At 54.3% G+C, this 16,493-nt stretch overlaps 1 protein-coding gene across 2 annotated transcripts in view; it reads left to right on the top strand.

Annotated features, from left to right (window-relative positions):
• Positions 1-1,291: 1,291 nt before the first annotated feature.
• Jag2 (jagged canonical Notch ligand 2) overlaps positions 1,292-16,493 on the top strand; it is a 41,149-nt gene continuing 25,947 nt past the window's right edge. Inside the window, exon 1 of one of the 2 annotated variants that reach the window (XM_090344945.1) lies at positions 1,292-1,636. In XM_090344945.1, coding sequence (XP_090201071.1) covers positions 1,298-1,636 — 339 coding nt within the window. In that variant the 5' untranslated portion in view covers positions 1,292-1,297. The remainder of the gene's footprint in view (positions 1,637-16,493) is intronic. The other variant, XM_090344946.1, reaches the window with a different exon arrangement.

The following is a 16,493-nucleotide window of genomic DNA, read 5'->3' as shown; positions in this document are numbered from 1 at the left end:
GGGGGGGTGGGCCCGGGACTGCGGCAGGCCAGGCACTGGAGGACCCACAGACAGGGCTGGTAGGCCGGGAAGGGCAGGGGCAGGCGTGCCTGGGTCACGGCCGGGGAGAGGGCTGGCCAGCCGCTGCCCGCGCCTCTACCTGCCAGGCACTTGTGCTTCTGAAGTTCCTCCTCCCAACACCACCTGGGCACGGCCAGGCTGGTTCAGGCTGATGATGGCGACCAGGGCTCTGGGGAGCCGGGGCGGGCAGGAAGGAGGCTGTCCAACCACCAAGGGGACCACGAGCCCCGGGAAGAGCCCCGCTGGGTGCAGGCGAGTGGGTTGGGCCAAGGCACCCTGGGCATTGCCCTGCGGAGGGGCGTGGAGGTCAGGGAGGGGCGGTGGTGGCGGTGGGGGGCCGAGGGCGGCCGGCTCGGAGCCGCCCTCTGGATGTGCCGCGCGGCCCGGGGCGCGCACGTGGAGTGGGGGGCCGCGGGGGCGGGGAAGGGGCGTCGGCCGGGCGGCGCGCGGCTGCGCGGGACCCGGCACCCCGGGGGCGGGGGCCCCGCCGGCGGGCGCTCGCACGCCCGGAGGCCGCGGCGCGTGGCCCCCGGCGCAGGCCGCGCGCCCGGAGCTCGGGGCGCCCCGGCACCCCGGCCCCACCCCGGCGAGGCCCCGCCCCTCATGCATATGCAGGTGCGCGGGTGACGAATGGGCGAGCGAGCTGTCAGTCTCGCCCCGAACTTGTGGGCTGCGGGGACGGGGACGCGGGCGCGCCGAGCCGAGGCCGGGACCCGCCGCCGCCGCCCGAGCCGCCGCCGCCGCCGCCGCCGCCCGGGGAGCCGGGCCGCCGCAGGGGGAGCCGGGCGGGCCGCCGAGCGCCGCCGCCGCCAGCCGGAGCCGCCCCGCCGCCGCCCCTGCACGCCCGCCGCGCCGCCCGCGCGCTGCGCGACCCCGCCCGCGCCGCCTGGGCCGCCGCCGCCGCCGCCGCCGCCTGCGCGCCGGGCTCGGAGGGCGGGCGAGCGCTGGAGGCCGGAGCGGGCGGCGGCGGGGCTGCGGGCGGCGGCGGGGCGGCGATGCGGGGCCGGGGGCGCCTGCCCCGGCGGCTGCTGCTGCTGCTGGCGCTGTGCGTGCAGGTGAGCGGGGCGCGCGGCGGCGGCGGGGCGGGGGGGCGGCCGGGGCGCACCGGGCGGCCCGCGGGGCCGGGGCCGGGCCGGGCCGGGCCGCGGGGCGGCGGGGGCGCGCGGCGGGCGGGCTCCGACCCCGGCCCGCGCCTCCTCCCGCCCTCCCTCCGCCCCGTGTGCAGGCGGCGCGGCCCATGGGCTATTTCGAGCTGCGGCTGAGCGCGCTGCGGAACGCGAACGGGGAGCTGCTGAGCGGCGCCTGCTGCGACGGCGACGGGCGGACGACGCGCGCGGGGGGCTGCGGCCGCGACGAGTGCGACACGTACGTGCGCGTGTGCCTCAAGGAGTACCAGGCCAAGGCGACGCCCACGGGGCCCTGCAGCTACGGCCACGGCGCCACGCCCGTGCTGGGCGGCAACTCCTTCTACCTGCCGCCGGCGGGCGCTGCGGGGGACCGGGCGCGCGCGCGGCCCCGCGCCGGCGCCGACCAGGACCCGGGCCTCGTCGTCATCCCCTTCCAGTTCGCCTGGCCGGTACGTGCGCCCCCCTTCCCCGCGCCCCCGCAGGTGCGGCGCCGGGGCCGGGGCGGGGCCGGCAGGGGGCGCCGCGCGGCGGGTGGGCTGGGGCCTGGCCGGGCCACGTGGGCGCGCGGTGGCCGCGGGGCGCGGGGCGGCGGGGCGCGGCGGGGCGCGGGGCGGGGGTGCCCGCGCGCGCGGTCCGCGGGGCGGCGTGTGCCGGCGGCGCCCTGCGCGTGTCTGTCTGGGTGGGGAGGCGCGAGGCGCCCGGGGGCCGCGCAGACTTGTGCGCCGCGCGTGCTGGGGCTGGTCCCGGGCAGGCCCCGACGGAGCAGCCCCGGGCCCGCAGCCAGCCTGCGCGCCCGCCCTGCAGCTTCCTGGATGCCCGGGGGCATGGACGGGGCCGCAGGGCGGACGCTGCAGGGAGACCGGCACCCTCTGGGACCCTTTGTCGCCCCGCTGTTGGCCAGCGAGTCGGAGCGCAGGGGCCTCCCGGCTGCTTTGGTGCTGGCCCGCTAAGAGGGCAGAAGCCAGGGCCGCGGCGGGGCCGGTGCCTAGGAGTGGGTGGTGAGGGGATCCGGTACCAGGCCGGACAGGCCCCAGGGCCCGCAGCTGCCCGAACCTCCAGGTGGGGAGAGTTGTGGACGGGGAGCCTTCTAGTGCTTCGTCTGCGTGCTGGCTCTGCCCAGAGGCCCTGACCGGCCTGTCACCATCAGTGACAGGGAGAGCAGGAGACGGGCGGGGCGGGAACGAGAGCCGTCCTGGAAGGCGCTCCTGGAGTTAGCCAGTAAGTCAGGAGCCTCAGGGGTGGGTGAGCCTGGAGGAGGCCCGGGCTCGAGGGTGGAGGCAGGGGTGCCAGGCGCTGCCCCAGGTGCCTTCCTGGATGCTGACTTCTGGCTGGCCCAGCTGCCAGCAGCGGCAGGAGCTCATCCACCTCGCAACTTGGTCCTGACACAGACGGTTAGAGCCAGGGTTGATCCAGCAGCCCCTCTGCTGCCAGGTGCTGAGCTCCAGGCTTACCTTCTCCCTAGCACTGCCTGGCCTCTGCTTTGAATTCACCCTTCCTGGGCTCCCCGCTCACCACCCCCAGATGCTGCCACAGTCCTCCTGCTTCCTCTTCCCCACTGGACTTGTAGGCCTCAGGGCCGGAAATGTGTCCCCGAATTGGAGAAGGTAGGAGCAGGCATGGGAGGAGCTCAGGCAGTTAGGCTAAGCCCAGCCCCCCTCGCCCCCACAGAGGCACAGCAGGCAGGTCTGAGCAGGGCCTGCAGCCTGTCATCTGCACTTGGGCCCAAGCCAGCGAGGCTCCAAATCGCTACCTGAGGATGTTTTCTGCTTGGATTGGCAGCAGTGGGTGTGGGGGCAGGGAGGCCCTGGAGGAATGTGTCCCTCGTGGCCATGCGCCCCAGGAGCTGGCTGGGCGGGATGGGATGGGATGGGATGGGCCAGGCCAGGCTCTTACCTTTCTTGGAGCCTGGCACAGGGTCTTGGGGCCATCTCCCTTCCTCCTGCTCCCAGCTTTCTCCTTCAAATGTCCCAGGAGGGGACAGGCCCTGAGTGGAAGGCCAGACCCTAAGGGTGTCAGCATGTTCAAAGGGCAGTCTGGTCTTCCGTCTCCCCTCCTGCTGCACACAGTGGCTGCCAGGTGAGGGGCTGGCATGGTGATGCCAGCATCCGCCTCGTTGGGCAGTAGCCCTGGGGCCACGCTCCATAATTTGCTGCAAATCCAGTTGTGCTCCCTGAGCTGTGTTGCATTGAATTGAGGTGTTCACTGGTGCACTGGGCTCCCGCTGGAGATAGTAGGGACAGTGGTGAGACTGAGGCAAAGGCCTTGGTGGACAGGGAGAGTGGACTGTGTCCGGAGTAGCCTGGCCTCTCTCAGGCTCCCTGGGGATGGCCGTGTCAGAGTTCCCTGTGGCTTCCCGTGTTCCTCCCCTGCTGTCCACAGCCTCTGGCTCTGTGTCCATCTCAGGCTCCACCTCCTTGAGTGGGTGGGCCACAGGCTGTCCAAGTGGTGGGCACTGCTCCTTTCCTCCTGCCTACAGGATCGCTCTGGGTTGACCCTAGTGCCTGGTCTGTGGCTGGCAGGGTGGAAGCCATACTGGTTCATGTGTGAGCACTGTGGGTGTGGCAGGTGGCCAGCGGACAGTTCAGAGGAAAGAGGGCTTTACTTTGGCAAGAACAGAGGGTGAGCTATGTCTGTGTAGCAGGAGACACACTTTGCTGGCTAGCCCCACGTTAGAGCTCAGGAGACCACCCAGCACAGTGCCTGCTCTCTGGTCTACTTCCTCGGAGGTGGACCAAACTGTGGGTGCCAGAGGGGTAGCTGCACATGCTGGCGTGGTTGGGCACGGGCCCCGTGGCAGGTCTGGGACATGGGAAGAGCTGAGGTAGGACTTGCTTCTGACAACTCGGAAATGATGGGACAGCATCCCCTCCCCCACCCCCACCCCCGAGGTCAGCTGTAGGGCCTCCGTCCAGGCTCATGCTGAAGCTATCCCAGACTGTCTAGCCCTCTTTCTGCCCTTCTAGCTGAACAGCATGAAGCCAAGGTCTCAGGGGCAAAAAGGGCAGAGTGGAGGTGCTGTGATAGGCCAGGGGTGTGAGTGCTAGGGGCAGGCTGGTGAGATGTGGATACAGGGCCTGTCTCTTCGCCCTGTGGCCTCAGCCCACTTTTAGGGTCTTCACTCTGTGTGCTGGAGGCCCTTGCCCCAGCCCCCTACACCTCGCTGGAGACCAGGAGTCCTGCGTCGTGTAGCTCCATCGGGTTCTGTTTCACTCTGCAGCTGGCTTGCAGCCTGATAGGTAGAGGGTCTCGTGTGAGGCGGGGGGTGGGATGGGACTCTACCAGTATCCAGGCAAAGTAGAGACCAAGCTGGCGGGAGGCTGACCCAGCCGTAGAGGAAATCAATGGAGGGGGCTGCGGCTTGAGATGGGGGAGATTCTAGGCTGGTGTGATCACTCTGGGTGGGTGTGAGTCTCTGGGCTGGTGGTGAGTGCTCTGGGTGGGTGTGGGAGCTCTGGGTGGGTGTGGGAGCTCTGGGTTGGCATGAGTCTGGGCTGGTGGTGAGTGCTCTGGGTGGGTAGTGAGAGCTCTGGGCTTGTGTGGACGCTGTGAGTTGATGTGAGTTCCTAGAGCTGGTGTGAGTGTTCTGTGTGAGTAGAGTCCAGGATAGGAAACAGAGTGTCACCTGCCAGAGTTCCCCTCAGTTTCCCTGAAGTGCCGGCAGGCAGAGCGCAGTCAGGTTTGACCAGAGATCCTCAGAGAACGGGGGAGGCTGTGAGCTGCAGGGAGGTCTGTAGACAAAGTCTAATCCAGAAAGGGTCTCACCGTCCCTCCCAGGAGGTGTCCTAACCCTTCCGGAGCTGGATTCCAAGCCCTACCTGGCTAAGTCCTATCACCCCACCATGACAGAGGTGTGAACTAACCCGGCTGCAAGTCCAGGTCCTCATGAGGAGGTGATTCTTGTTCTCATTTAGTATCCAGGTGTCAAGGAGGTCCAGGTCCTCATGAGGAGGTGATTCTTGTTCTCATTTAGTCTCCAGGTGTAGAGGAGGTGCAGGTCCTCATGAGGAGGTGATTCTTGTTCTCATTTAATATTCAGGTGTAGAGGAGGTGCAGGTCCTCATGAGGAGGTGATTCTTGTTCTCATTTAGTCTCCAGGTGTAGAGGAGGTGCAGGTCCTCCTGAGGAGGTGATTCTTGTTCTCATTTAGTATTCAGGTGTAGAGGAGGTGCAGCTCCTCATGAGGAGGTGATTCTTGTTCTCATTTAGTATCCAGGTGTAGAGGAGGTGGAGGTCCTCATGAGGAGGTGATTCTTGTTCTCATTTAGTATCCAGGTGTAGAGGAGGTCCAGGTCCTCATGAGGAGGTGATTCTTGTTCTCATTTAGTATTCAGGTGTAGAGGATGTGCAGGTCCTCATGAGGAGGTGATTCTTGTTCTCATTTAGTATCCAGGTGGAGAGGAGGTCCACGTCCTCATGAGGAGGTGATTCTTGTTCTCATTTAGTATCCAGGTATGGAGGAGGTCCAGGTCCTCATGAGGAGGTGATTCTTGTTCTCATTTAGTATCCAGGTGTGGAGGAGGTCCAGGTCCTCATGAGGAGGTGATTCTTGTTCTCATTTAGTATCCAGGTGTAGAGGAGGTCCAGGTCCTCATGAGGAGGTGATTCTTGTTCTCATTTAGTATCCAGGTTGGAGGAGGTCCAGGTCCTCATGAGGAGGTGATTCTTGTTCTCATTTAGTATCCAGGTATGGAGGAGGTCCAGGTCCTCATGAGGAGGTGATTCTTGTTCTCATTTACTATCCAGGTGTAGAGGAGGTGCAGGTCCTCATGAGGAGGTGATTGTTGTTCTCATTTAGTATCCAGGTATGGAGGAGGTCCAGGTCCTCATGAGGAGGTGATTCTTGTTCTCATTTAGTATCCAGGTGTAGAGGAGGTGCAGGTCCTCATGAGGAGGTGATTCTTGTTCTCATTTAGTCTCCAGGTGTAGAGGAGGTGCAGGTCCTAATGAGGAGTTGATTCTTGTTCTCATTTAGTCTCCAGGTGTAGAGGAGGTTCAGGTCCTCATGAGGTGATTCTTGTTGCCATTTAGTATCCAGGTGTGGAGGAGGTGCAGGTCCTCATGAGGAGGTGATTCTTGTTCTCATTTAGTATCCAGGTGTAGAGGAGGTGCAGGTCCTCATAAGGAGGTGATTCTTGTTCTCATTTTGTATCCAGGTGTGGAGGAGGTCCAGGTCCTCATGAGGAGGTGATTCTTGTTCTCATTTACTATCCAGGTATAGAGGAGGTCCAGGTCCTCATGAGGAGGTGATTCTTGTTCTCATTTAGTATCCAGGTGTGCAGGAGGTGCAGGTTCTCATGAGGAGGTGATTCTTGTTCTCAGTATCCAGGTGTAGAGGAGGTGCAGGTCCTCATGAGGAGGTGATTCTTGTTCTCATTTAGTATCCAGGTGTAGAGGAGGTCCAGGTCCTCATGAGGAGGTGATTCTTGTTCTCATTTAGTATCCAGGTGTGGAGGAGGTCCAGGTCCTCATGAGGAGGTGATTCTTGTTCTCATTTAGTATCCAGGTGTGGAGGAGGTCCAGGTCCTCATGAGGAGGTGATTCTTTTTCTCATTTAGTATCCAGGTGTGGAGGAGGTGCAGGTTCTCATGAGGAGGTGATTCTTGTTCTCATTTAGTATCCAGGTATAGAGGAGGTGCAGGTCCTCATGAGGAGGTGATTCTTGTTCTCATTTAGTATCCAGGTATAGAGGAGGTCCAGGTCCTCATGAGGAGGTGATTCTTGTTCTCATTTAGTATCCAGGTGTGGAGGAGGTGCAGGTTTTCATGAGGAGGTGATTCTTGTTCTCATTTAGTATTCAGGTGTAGAGGAGGTCCAGGTCCTCATGAGGAGGTGATTCTTGTTCTCAGTATCCAGGTGTAGAGGAGGTGCAGGTCCTCATGAGGAGGTGATTCTTGTTCTCATTTAGTATTCAGGTGTAGAGGAGGTTCAGGTCCTCATGAGGAGGTGATTCTTGTTCTCATTTAGTATTCAGGTGTAGAGGAGGTCCAGGTCCTCATGAGGAGGTGATTCTTGTTCTTATTTAGTATCCAGGTGTAGAGGACGTCCAGGTCCTCATGAGGAGGTGATTTTTGTTCTCATTTAGTATCCAGGTGTAGAGGAGGTCCAGGTCCTCATGAGGAGGTGATTCTTGTTCTCATTTAGTATCCAGGTGTGGAGGAGGTCCAGGTCCTCCTGAGGAGGTGATTCTTGTTCTCATTTAGTATCCAGGTGTAGAGGAGGTGCAGGTCCTCATGAGGAGGTGATTCTTGTTCTCATTTAGTATTCAGGTGTGGAGGAGGTCCAGGTCCTCATGAGGAGGTGATTTTTGTTCTCATTTAGTATCCAGGTGTAGAGGAGGTCCAGGTCCTCATGACTAGGTGATTCTTGTTCTCATTTAGTATCCAGGTGTAGAGGAGGTCTAGGTCCTCATGAGGAGGTGATTCTTGTTCTCATTTAGTATCCAGGTGTAGAGGACGTCCAGGTCCTCATGAGGAGGTGATTTTTGTTCTCATTTAGTATCCAGGTGTAGAGGGGGTCCAGGTCCTCATGAGGAGGTGATTCTTGTTCTCATTTAGTATCTAGGTGTAGAGGAGGTGCAGGTCCTCATGAGGAGTTGATTCTTGTTCTCATTTAGTATCCAAGTGTAGAGGAGGTCCGGGTCCTCATGAGGAGGTGATTCTTGTTCTCATTTAGTATCCAGGTGTAGAGGAGGTGCAGGTCCTCATGAGGAGGTGATTCTTGTTCTCATTTAGTATCCAGGTGTGGAGGAGGTCCAGGTCCTCATGAGGAGGTGATTCTTGTTCTCATTTAGTATTCAGGTGTGGAGGAGGTCCAGGTCCTCATGAGGAGGTGATTCTTGTTCTCATTTAGTATCCAGGTGTAGAGGAGGTGCAGGTCCTCATGAGGAGTTGATTCTTGTTCTCATTTAGTCTCCAGGTGTAGAGGAGGTGCAGGTCCTCATGAGGTGATTCTTGTACTCATTTAGTATCCAGGTGTGGAGGAGGTGCAGGTCCTCATGAGGAGGTGATTCTTGTTCTCATTTAGTATCCAGGTGTAGAGGAGGTGCAGGTCCTCATGAGGAGGTGATTCTTGTTCTCATTTCGTATCCAGGTGTGGAGGAGGTCCAGGTCCTCATGACGAGGTGATTCTTGTTCTCATTTAGTATCCAGGTGTAGAGGAGGTGCAGCTCCTCATGAGGAGGTGATTCTTATTGTCATTTAGTATTCAGGTGTAGAGGAGGTGCAAGTCCTCATGAGGAGGTGATTCTTGTTCTCATTAATATTCAGATGTAGAGGAGGTGCAGGTCCTCATGAGGAGGTGATTGTTGTTCTCATTTAGTATCCAGGTGTAGAGGAGGTGCAGGTCCTCATGAGGAGGTGATTGTTGTTCTCATTTAGTATCCAGGTATAGAAGAGGTGCAGGTCCTCATGAGGAGGTGATTCTTGTTCTCATTTAGTATCCAGGTGTAGAGGAGGTGCAGGTCCTCATGAGGAGTTGATTCTTGTTCTCATTTAGTATCCAGGTGTAGAGGAGGTGCAGGTCCTCATAAGGAGGTGATTCTTGTTCTCATTTTGTATCCAGGTGTGGAGGAGGTCCAGGTCCTCATGAGGAGGTGATTCTTGTTCTCATTTACCATCCAGGTATAGAGGAGGTCCAGGTCCTCATGAGGAGGTGATTCTTGTTCTCATTTAGTATCCAGGTGTGGAGGAGGTGCAGGTTCTCATGAGGAGGTGATTCTTGTTCTCAGTATCCAGGTGTAGAGGAGGTCCAGGTCCTCATGAGGAGGTGATTCTTGTTCTCATTTAGTACCCAGGTGTAGAGGAGGTCCAGGTCCTCATGAGGAGGTGATTCTTGTTCTCATTTAGTATTCAGGTGTAGAGGAGGTCCAGGTCCTCATGAGGAGGTGATTCTTGTTCTCATTTAGTATTCAGGTGTAGAGGAGGTCCAGGTCCTCATGAGGAGGTGATTCTTGTTCTTATTTAGTATCCAGGTGTAGAGGAGGTCCAGGTCCTCATGAGGAGGTGATTGTTGTTCTCATTTAGTATCCAAGTGTGGAGGAGGTCCAGGTCCTCATGAGGAGGTGATTCTTGTTCTCATTTAGTATCCAGGTGTAGAGGAGGTGCAGGTCCTCATGAGGAGTTGATTCTTGTTCTCATTTAGTATCCAGGTGTGGAGGAGGTCCAGGTCCTCATGAGGAGGTGATTCTTGTTCTCATTTAGTGTTCAGGTGTAGAGGAGGTCTAGGTCCTCATGAGGAGGTGATTCTTGTTCTCATTTAGTATCCAGGTGTAGAGGACGTCCAGGTCCTCATGAGGAGGTGATTTTTGTTCTCATTTAGTATCCAGGTGTAGAGGAGGTCCAGGTCCTCATGAGGAGGTGATTCTTGTTCTCATTTAGTATCTAGGTGTCGAGGAGGTGCAGGTCCTCATGAGGAGTTGATTCTTGTTCTCATTTAGTATCCAGGTGTAGAGGAGGTCCGGGTCCTCATGAGGAGGTGATTCTTGTTCTCATTTAGTATCCAGGTGTAGAGGAGGTGCAGGTCCTCATGAGGAGGTGATTCTTGTTCTCATTTAGTATCCAGGTGTGGAGGAGGTCCAGGTCCTCATGAGGAGGTGATTCTTGTTCTCATTTAGTATTCAGGTGTGGAGGAGGTCCAGGTCCGCATGAGGAGGTGATTCTTGTTCTCATTTAGTCTCCAGGTGTAGAGGAGGTGCAGGTCCTCATGAGGAGTTGATTCTTGTTCTTATTTAGTCTCCAGGTGTAGAGGAGGTGCAGGTCCTCATGAGGTGATTTTTGTTCTCATTTAGTATCCAGGTGTGGAGGAGGTGCAGGTCCTCATGAGGAGGTGATTCTTGTTCTCATTTAGTATCCAGGTGTGGAGGAGGTGCAGGTCCTCATGAGGAGGTGATTCTTGTTCTTATTTAGTATCCAGGTGTAGAGGAGGTGCAGGTCCTCATGAGGAGTTGATTCTTGTTCTCATTTCGTATCCAGGTGTGGAGGAGGTCCAGGTCCTCATGAGGAGGTGATTCTTGTTCTCATTTAGTATCCAGGTGTAGAGGAGGTGCAGTTCCTCATGAGGAGGTGATTCTTGTTCTCATTTAGTATCCAGGTGTAGAGGAGGTGCAGCTCCTCATGAGGAGGTGATTCTTGTTGTCATTTAGTATCCAGGTGTGGAGGAGGTCCAGGTCCTCATGAGGAGGTGATTCTTGTTCTCATTTAGTATCCAGGTGTAGAGGAGGTGCAGATCCTCATGAGGACGTGATTCTTGTTCTCATTTAGTATTCAGATGTAGAGGAGGTGCAGGTCCTCATGAGGAGGTGATTGTTGTTCTCATTTAGTATCCAGGTGTAGAGGAGGTGCAGGTCCTCATGAGGAGGTGATTGTTGTTCTCATTTAGTATCCAGGTGTAGAGGAGGTGCAGGTCCTCATGAGGAGTTGATTCTTGTTCTCATTTAGTATTCAGGTGTGGAGGAGGTCCAGGTCCTCATGAGGAGGTGATTCTTGTTCTCATTTAGTCTCCAGGTGTAGAGGAGGTGCAGGTCCTCATAAGGAGTTGAATCTTGTTCTCATTTAGTCTCCAGGTGTAGAGGAGGTGCAGGTCCTCATGAGGTGATTCTTGTTCTCATTTAGTATCCAGGTGTGGAGGAGGTGCAGGTCCTCATGAGGAGGTGATTCTTGTTCTCATTTAGTATCCAGGTGTAGAGGAGGTGCAGGTCCTCATGAGGAGGTGATTCTTGTTCTTATTTAGTATCCAGGTGTAGAGGAGGTCCAGGTCCTCATGAGGAGGTGATTCTTGTTCTCATTTAGTATCCAGGTGTAGAGGAGGTCCAGGTCCTCATGAGGAGGTGATTCTTGTTCTCATTTAGTATCCAGGTGTAGAGGAGGTGCAGGTCCTCATGAGGAGGTGATTTTTGTTCTCATTTACTATCCAGGTGTGGAGGAGGTCCAGGTCCTCATGAGGAGGTGATTGTTGTTCTCATTTAGTATCCAGGTGTGGAGGAGGTCCAGGTCCTCATGAGGAGGTGATTCTTGTTCTCATTTAGTATCCAGGTGTAGAGGAGGTGCAGGTCCTCATGAGGAGGTGATTCTTGTTCTCATTTAGTATCCAGGTGTGGAGGAGGTCCAGGTCCTCATGAGGAGGTGATTCTTGTTTTCATTTAGTATTCAGGTGTAGAGGAGTTCTAGGTCCTCATGAGGAGGTGATTCTTGTTCTCATTTAGTATCCAGGTGTAGAGGACGTCCAGGTCCTCATGAGGAGGTGATTTTTGTTCTCATTTAGTCTCCAGGTGTAGAGGAGGTGCAGGTCCTCATAAGGAGTTGAATCTTGTTCTCATTTAGTCTCCAGGTGTAGAGGAGGTGCAGGTCCTCATGAGGTGATTCTTGTTCTCATTTAGTATCCAGGTGTGGAGGAGGTGCAGGTCCTCATGAGGAGGTGATTCTTGTTCTCATTTAGTATCCAGGTGTAGAGGAGGTGCAGGTCCTCATGAGGAGGTGATTCTTGTTCTTATTTAGTATCCAGGTGTAGAGGAGGTCCAGGTCCTCATGAGGAGGTGATTCTTGTTCTCATTTAGTATCCAGGTGTAGAGGAGGTCCAGGTCCTCATGAGGAGGTGATTCTTGTTCTCATTTAGTATCCAGGTGTAGAGGAGGTGCAGGTCCTCATGAGGAGGTGATTTTTGTTCTCATTTACTATCCAGGTGTGGAGGAGGTCCAGGTCCTCATGAGGAGGTGATTGTTGTTCTCATTTAGTATCCAGGTGTGGAGGAGGTCCAGGTCCTCATGAGGAGGTGATTCTTGTTCTCATTTAGTATCCAGGTGTAGAGGAGGTGCAGGTCCTCATGAGGAGGTGATTCTTGTTCTCATTTAGTATCCAGGTGTGGAGGAGGTCCAGGTCCTCATGAGGAGGTGATTCTTGTTTTCATTTAGTATTCAGGTGTAGAGGAGTTCTAGGTCCTCATGAGGAGGTGATTCTTGTTCTCATTTAGTATCCAGGTGTAGAGGACGTCCAGGTCCTCATGAGGAGGTGATTTTTGTTCTCATTTAGTATCCAGGTGTAGAGGAGGTGCAGGTCCTCATGAGGAGGTGATTCTTGTTCTCATTTAGTATCCAGGTGTAGAGGAGGTGCAGGTCCTCATGAGGAGGTGATTTTTGTTCTTATTTACTATCCAGGTGTGGAGGAGGTCCAGGTCCTCATGAGGAGGTGATTGTTGTTCTCATTTAGTATCCAGGTGTGGAGGAGGTCCAGGTCCTCATGAGGAGGTGATTCTTGTTCTCATTTAGTATCCAGGTGTAGAGGAGGTGCAGGTCCTCATGAGGAGGTGATTCTTGTTCTCATTTAGTATCCAGGTGTGGAGGAGGTCCAGGTCCTCATGAGCAGGTGATTCTTGTTCTCATTTAGTATTCAGGTGTAGAGGAGGTCTAGGTCCTCATGAGGAGGTGATTCTTGTTCTCATTTAGTATCCAGGTGTAGAGGACGTCCAGGTCCTCATGAGGAGGTGATTCTTGTTCTCATTTAGTATCCAGGTGTAGAGGAGGTGCAGGTCCTCATGAGGAGGTGATTCTTGTTCTCATTTAGTATCCAGGTGTGGAGGAGGTCCAGGTCCTCATGAGGAGGTGATTCTTGTTCTCATTTAGTATTCAGGTGTGGAGGAGGTCCAGGTCCTCATGAGGAGGTGATTCTTGTTCTCATTTAGTCTCCAGGTGTAGAGGAGGTGCAGGTCCTCATGAGGAGTTGATTCTTGTTCTCATTTAGTCTCCAGGTGTAGAGGAGGTGCAGGTCCTCATGAGGTGATTCTTGTTCTCATTTATTATCCTGGTGTGGAGGAGGTGCAGGTCCTCATGAGGAGGTGATTCTTGTTCTTATTTAGTATCCAGGTGTAGAGGAGGTGCAGGTCCTCATGAGGAGGTGATTCTTGTTCTCATTTAGTATCCAGGTGTAGAGGACGTGCAGCTCCTCATGAGGAGGTGATTCTTGTTCTCATTTAGTATTCAGGTGTAGAGGAGGTGCAGGTCCTCATGAGGAGGTGATTCTTGTTCTCATTTAGTATTCTGATGTAGAGGAGGTGCAGGTCCTCATGAGGAGGTGATTGTTGTTCTCATTTAGTATCCCGGTGTAGAGGAGGTGCGGTCCTCATGAGGAGGTGATTGTTGTTCTCATTTAGTATCCAGGTGTAGAGGAGGTGCTGGTCCTCATGAGGAGGTGATTCTTGTTCTCATTTAGTATCCAGGTGTAGAGGAGGTGCAGGTCCTCATGAGGAGGTGATTCTTGTTCTCATTTAGTCTCCAGGTGTAGAGGAGGTGCAGGTCCTCATGAGGAGTTGATTCTTGTTCTCATTTAGTCTCCAGGTGTAGAGGAGGTGCAGGTCCTCATGAGGAGGTGATTCTTGTTCTTATTTAGTATCCAGGTGTAGAGGAGGTGCAGGTCCTCATGAGGAGGTGATTCTTGTTCTCATTAATATCCAGGTGTAGAGGAGGTGCAGCTCCTCATGAGGAGGTGATTCTTGTTCTCATTTAGTATCCAGGTGTAGAGGAGGTCCAGGTCCTCATGAGGAGTTGATTCTTGTTCTCATTTAGTATTCAGGTGTGGAGGAGGGCCAGGTCCTCATGAGGAGTTGATTCTTGTTCTCATTTCGTATCCAGGTGTGGAGGAGGTCCAGGTCCTCATGAGGAGGTGATTCTTGTTCTCATTTAGTATCCAGGTGTAGAGGAGGTCCAGGTCCTCATGAGGAGTTGATTCTTGTTCTCATTTCGTATCCAGGTGTGGAGGAGGTCCAGGTCCTCATGACGAGGTGATTCTTGTTCTCATTTAGTATCCAGGTGTAGAGGAGGTGCAGTTCCTCATGAGGAGGTGATTCTTGTTCTCATTTAGTATCCAGGTGTAGAGGAGGTGCAGCTCCTCATGAGGAGGTGATTCTTGTTGTCATTTAGTATCCAGGTGTGGAGGAGGTCCAGGTCCTCATGAGGAGGTGATTCTTGTTCTCATTTAGTATCCAGGTGTAGAGGAGGTGCAGATCCTCATGAGGACGTGATTCTTGTTCTCATTTAGTATTCAGATGTAGAGGAGGTGCAGGTCCTCATGAGGAGGTGATTGTTGTTCTCATTTAGTATCCAGGTGTAGAGGAGGTGCAGGTCCTCATGAGGAGGTGATTGTTGTTCTCATTTAGTATCCAGGTGTAGAGGAGGTGCAGGTCCTCATGAGGAGGTGATTCTTGTTCTCATTTAGTATCCAGGTGTAGAGGAGGTGCAGGTCCTCATGAGGAGTTGATTCTTGTTCTCATTTAGTATTCAGGTGTGGAGGAGGTCCAGGTCCTCAGGAGGAGTTGGTTCTTGTTCTCATTTAGTCTCCAGGTGTAGAGGAGGTGCAGGTCCTCATGAGGAGTTGATTCTTGTTCTCATTTAGTCTCCAGGTGTAGAGGAGGTGCAGGTCCTCATGAGGTGATTCTTGTTCTCATTTAGTATCCAGGTGTGGAGGAGGTGCAGGTCCTCATGAGGAGGTGATTCTTGTTCTCATTTAGTATCCAGGTATAGAGGAGGTGCAGGTCCTCATGAGGAGGTGATTCTTGTTCTTATTTAGTATCCAGGTGTAGAGGAGGTCCAGGTCCTCATGAGGAGGTGATTCTTGTTCTCCTTTAGTATCCAGGTGTAGAGGAGGTCCAGGTCCTCATGAGGAGGTGATTCTTGTTCTCATTTAGTATCCAGGTGTAGAGGAGGTGCAGGTCCTCATGAGGAGGTGATTTTTGTTCTCATTTACTATCCAGGTGTGGAGGAGGTCCAGGTCCTCATGAGGAGTTGATTGTTGTTCTCATTTAGTATCCAGGTGTGGAGGAGGTCCAGGTCCTCATGAGGAGGTGATTCTTGTTCTCATTTAGTATCCAGGTGTAGAGGAGGTGCAGGTCCTCATGAGGAGGTGATTCTTGTTCTCATTTAGTATCCAGGTGTGGAGGAGGTCCAGGTCCTCATGAGGAGGTGATTCTTGTTTTCATTTAGTATTCAGGTGTAGAGGAGGTCTATGTCCTCATGAGGAGGTGATTCTTGTTCTCATTTAGTATCCAGGTGTAGAGGACGTCCAGGTCCTCATGAGGAGGTGATTTTTGTTCTCATTTAGTATCCAGGTGTAGAGGAGGTGCAGGTCCTCATGAGGAGGTGATTCTTGTTCTCATTTAGTATCCAGGTGTGGAGGAGGTCCAGGTCCTCATGAGGAGGTGATTCTTGTTCTCATTTAGTATTCAGGTGTGGAGGAGGTCCAGGTCCTCATGAGGAGGTGATTCTTGTTCTCATTTAGTCTCCAGGTGTAGAGGAGGTGCAGGTCCTCATGAGGAGTTGATTCTTGTTCTCATTTACTCTCCAGGTGTAGAGGAGGTGCAGGTCCTCATGAGGTGATTCTTGTTCTCATTTATTATCCTGGTGTGGAGGAGGTGCAGGTCCTCATGAGGAGGTGATTCTTGTTCTTATTTAGTATCCAGGTGTAGAGGAGGTGCAGGTCCTCATGAGGAGGTGATTCTTGTTCTCATTTAGTATCCAGGTGTAGAGGACGTGCAGCTCCTCATGAGGAGGTGATTCTTGTTCTCATTTAGTATTCAGGTGTAGAGGAGGTGCAGGTCCTCATGAGGAGGTGATTCTTGTTCTCATTTAGTATTCAGATGTAGAGGAGGTGCAGGTCCTCATGAGGAGGTGATTGTTGTTCTCATTTAGTATCCCGGTGTAGAGGAGGTGCGGTCCTCATGAGGAGGTGATTCTTGTTCTTATTTAGTATCCAGGTGTAGAGGAGGTGCTGGTCCTCATGAGGAGGTGATTCTTGTTCTCATTAATATCCAGGTGTAGAGGAGGTGCAGCTCCTCATGAGGAGGTGATTCTTGTTCTCATTTAGTATCCAGGTGTAGAGGAGGTCCAGGTTCTCATGAGGAGGTGATTCTTGTTCTCATTTAGTATTCAGATGTAGAGGAGGTGCAGGTCCTCATGAGGAGGTGATTGTGGTTCTCATTTAGTATCCAGGTGTAGAGGAGGTCCAGGTCCTCATGAGGAGGTGATTCTTGTTCTCATTTAGTCTCCAGGTGTAGAGGAGGTGCAGGTCCTCATGAGGAGTTGATTCTTGTTCTCATTTAGTCTCCAGGTGTAGAGGAGGTCCAGGTCCTCATGAGGAGGTGATTCTTGTTCTCATTTAGTATCCAGGTGTGGAGGAGGTGCAGGTCCTCATGAGGAGGTGATTCTTGTTCTCATTTAGTATCCAGGTGTAGAGGAGGTGCAGGTCCTCATGAGGAGTTGATTCTTGTTCTCATTTAGTCTCCAGGTGTAGAGGAGGTGCAGGTCCTCATGAGGTGATTCTTGTTCTC

The sequence above is a fragment of the Megascapheus bottae genome, chromosome 14 (genome assembly GCF_031878675.1).
Source record: "Megascapheus bottae isolate mThoBot1 chromosome 14, mThoBot2.hap1, whole genome shotgun sequence".
Lineage (NCBI taxonomy): Eukaryota > Metazoa > Chordata > Mammalia > Rodentia > Geomyidae > Megascapheus > Megascapheus bottae.
The sequence above is the reverse complement of the archived record's forward strand: the minus strand, read 5'-3'. Positions and strand labels throughout refer to the sequence as shown.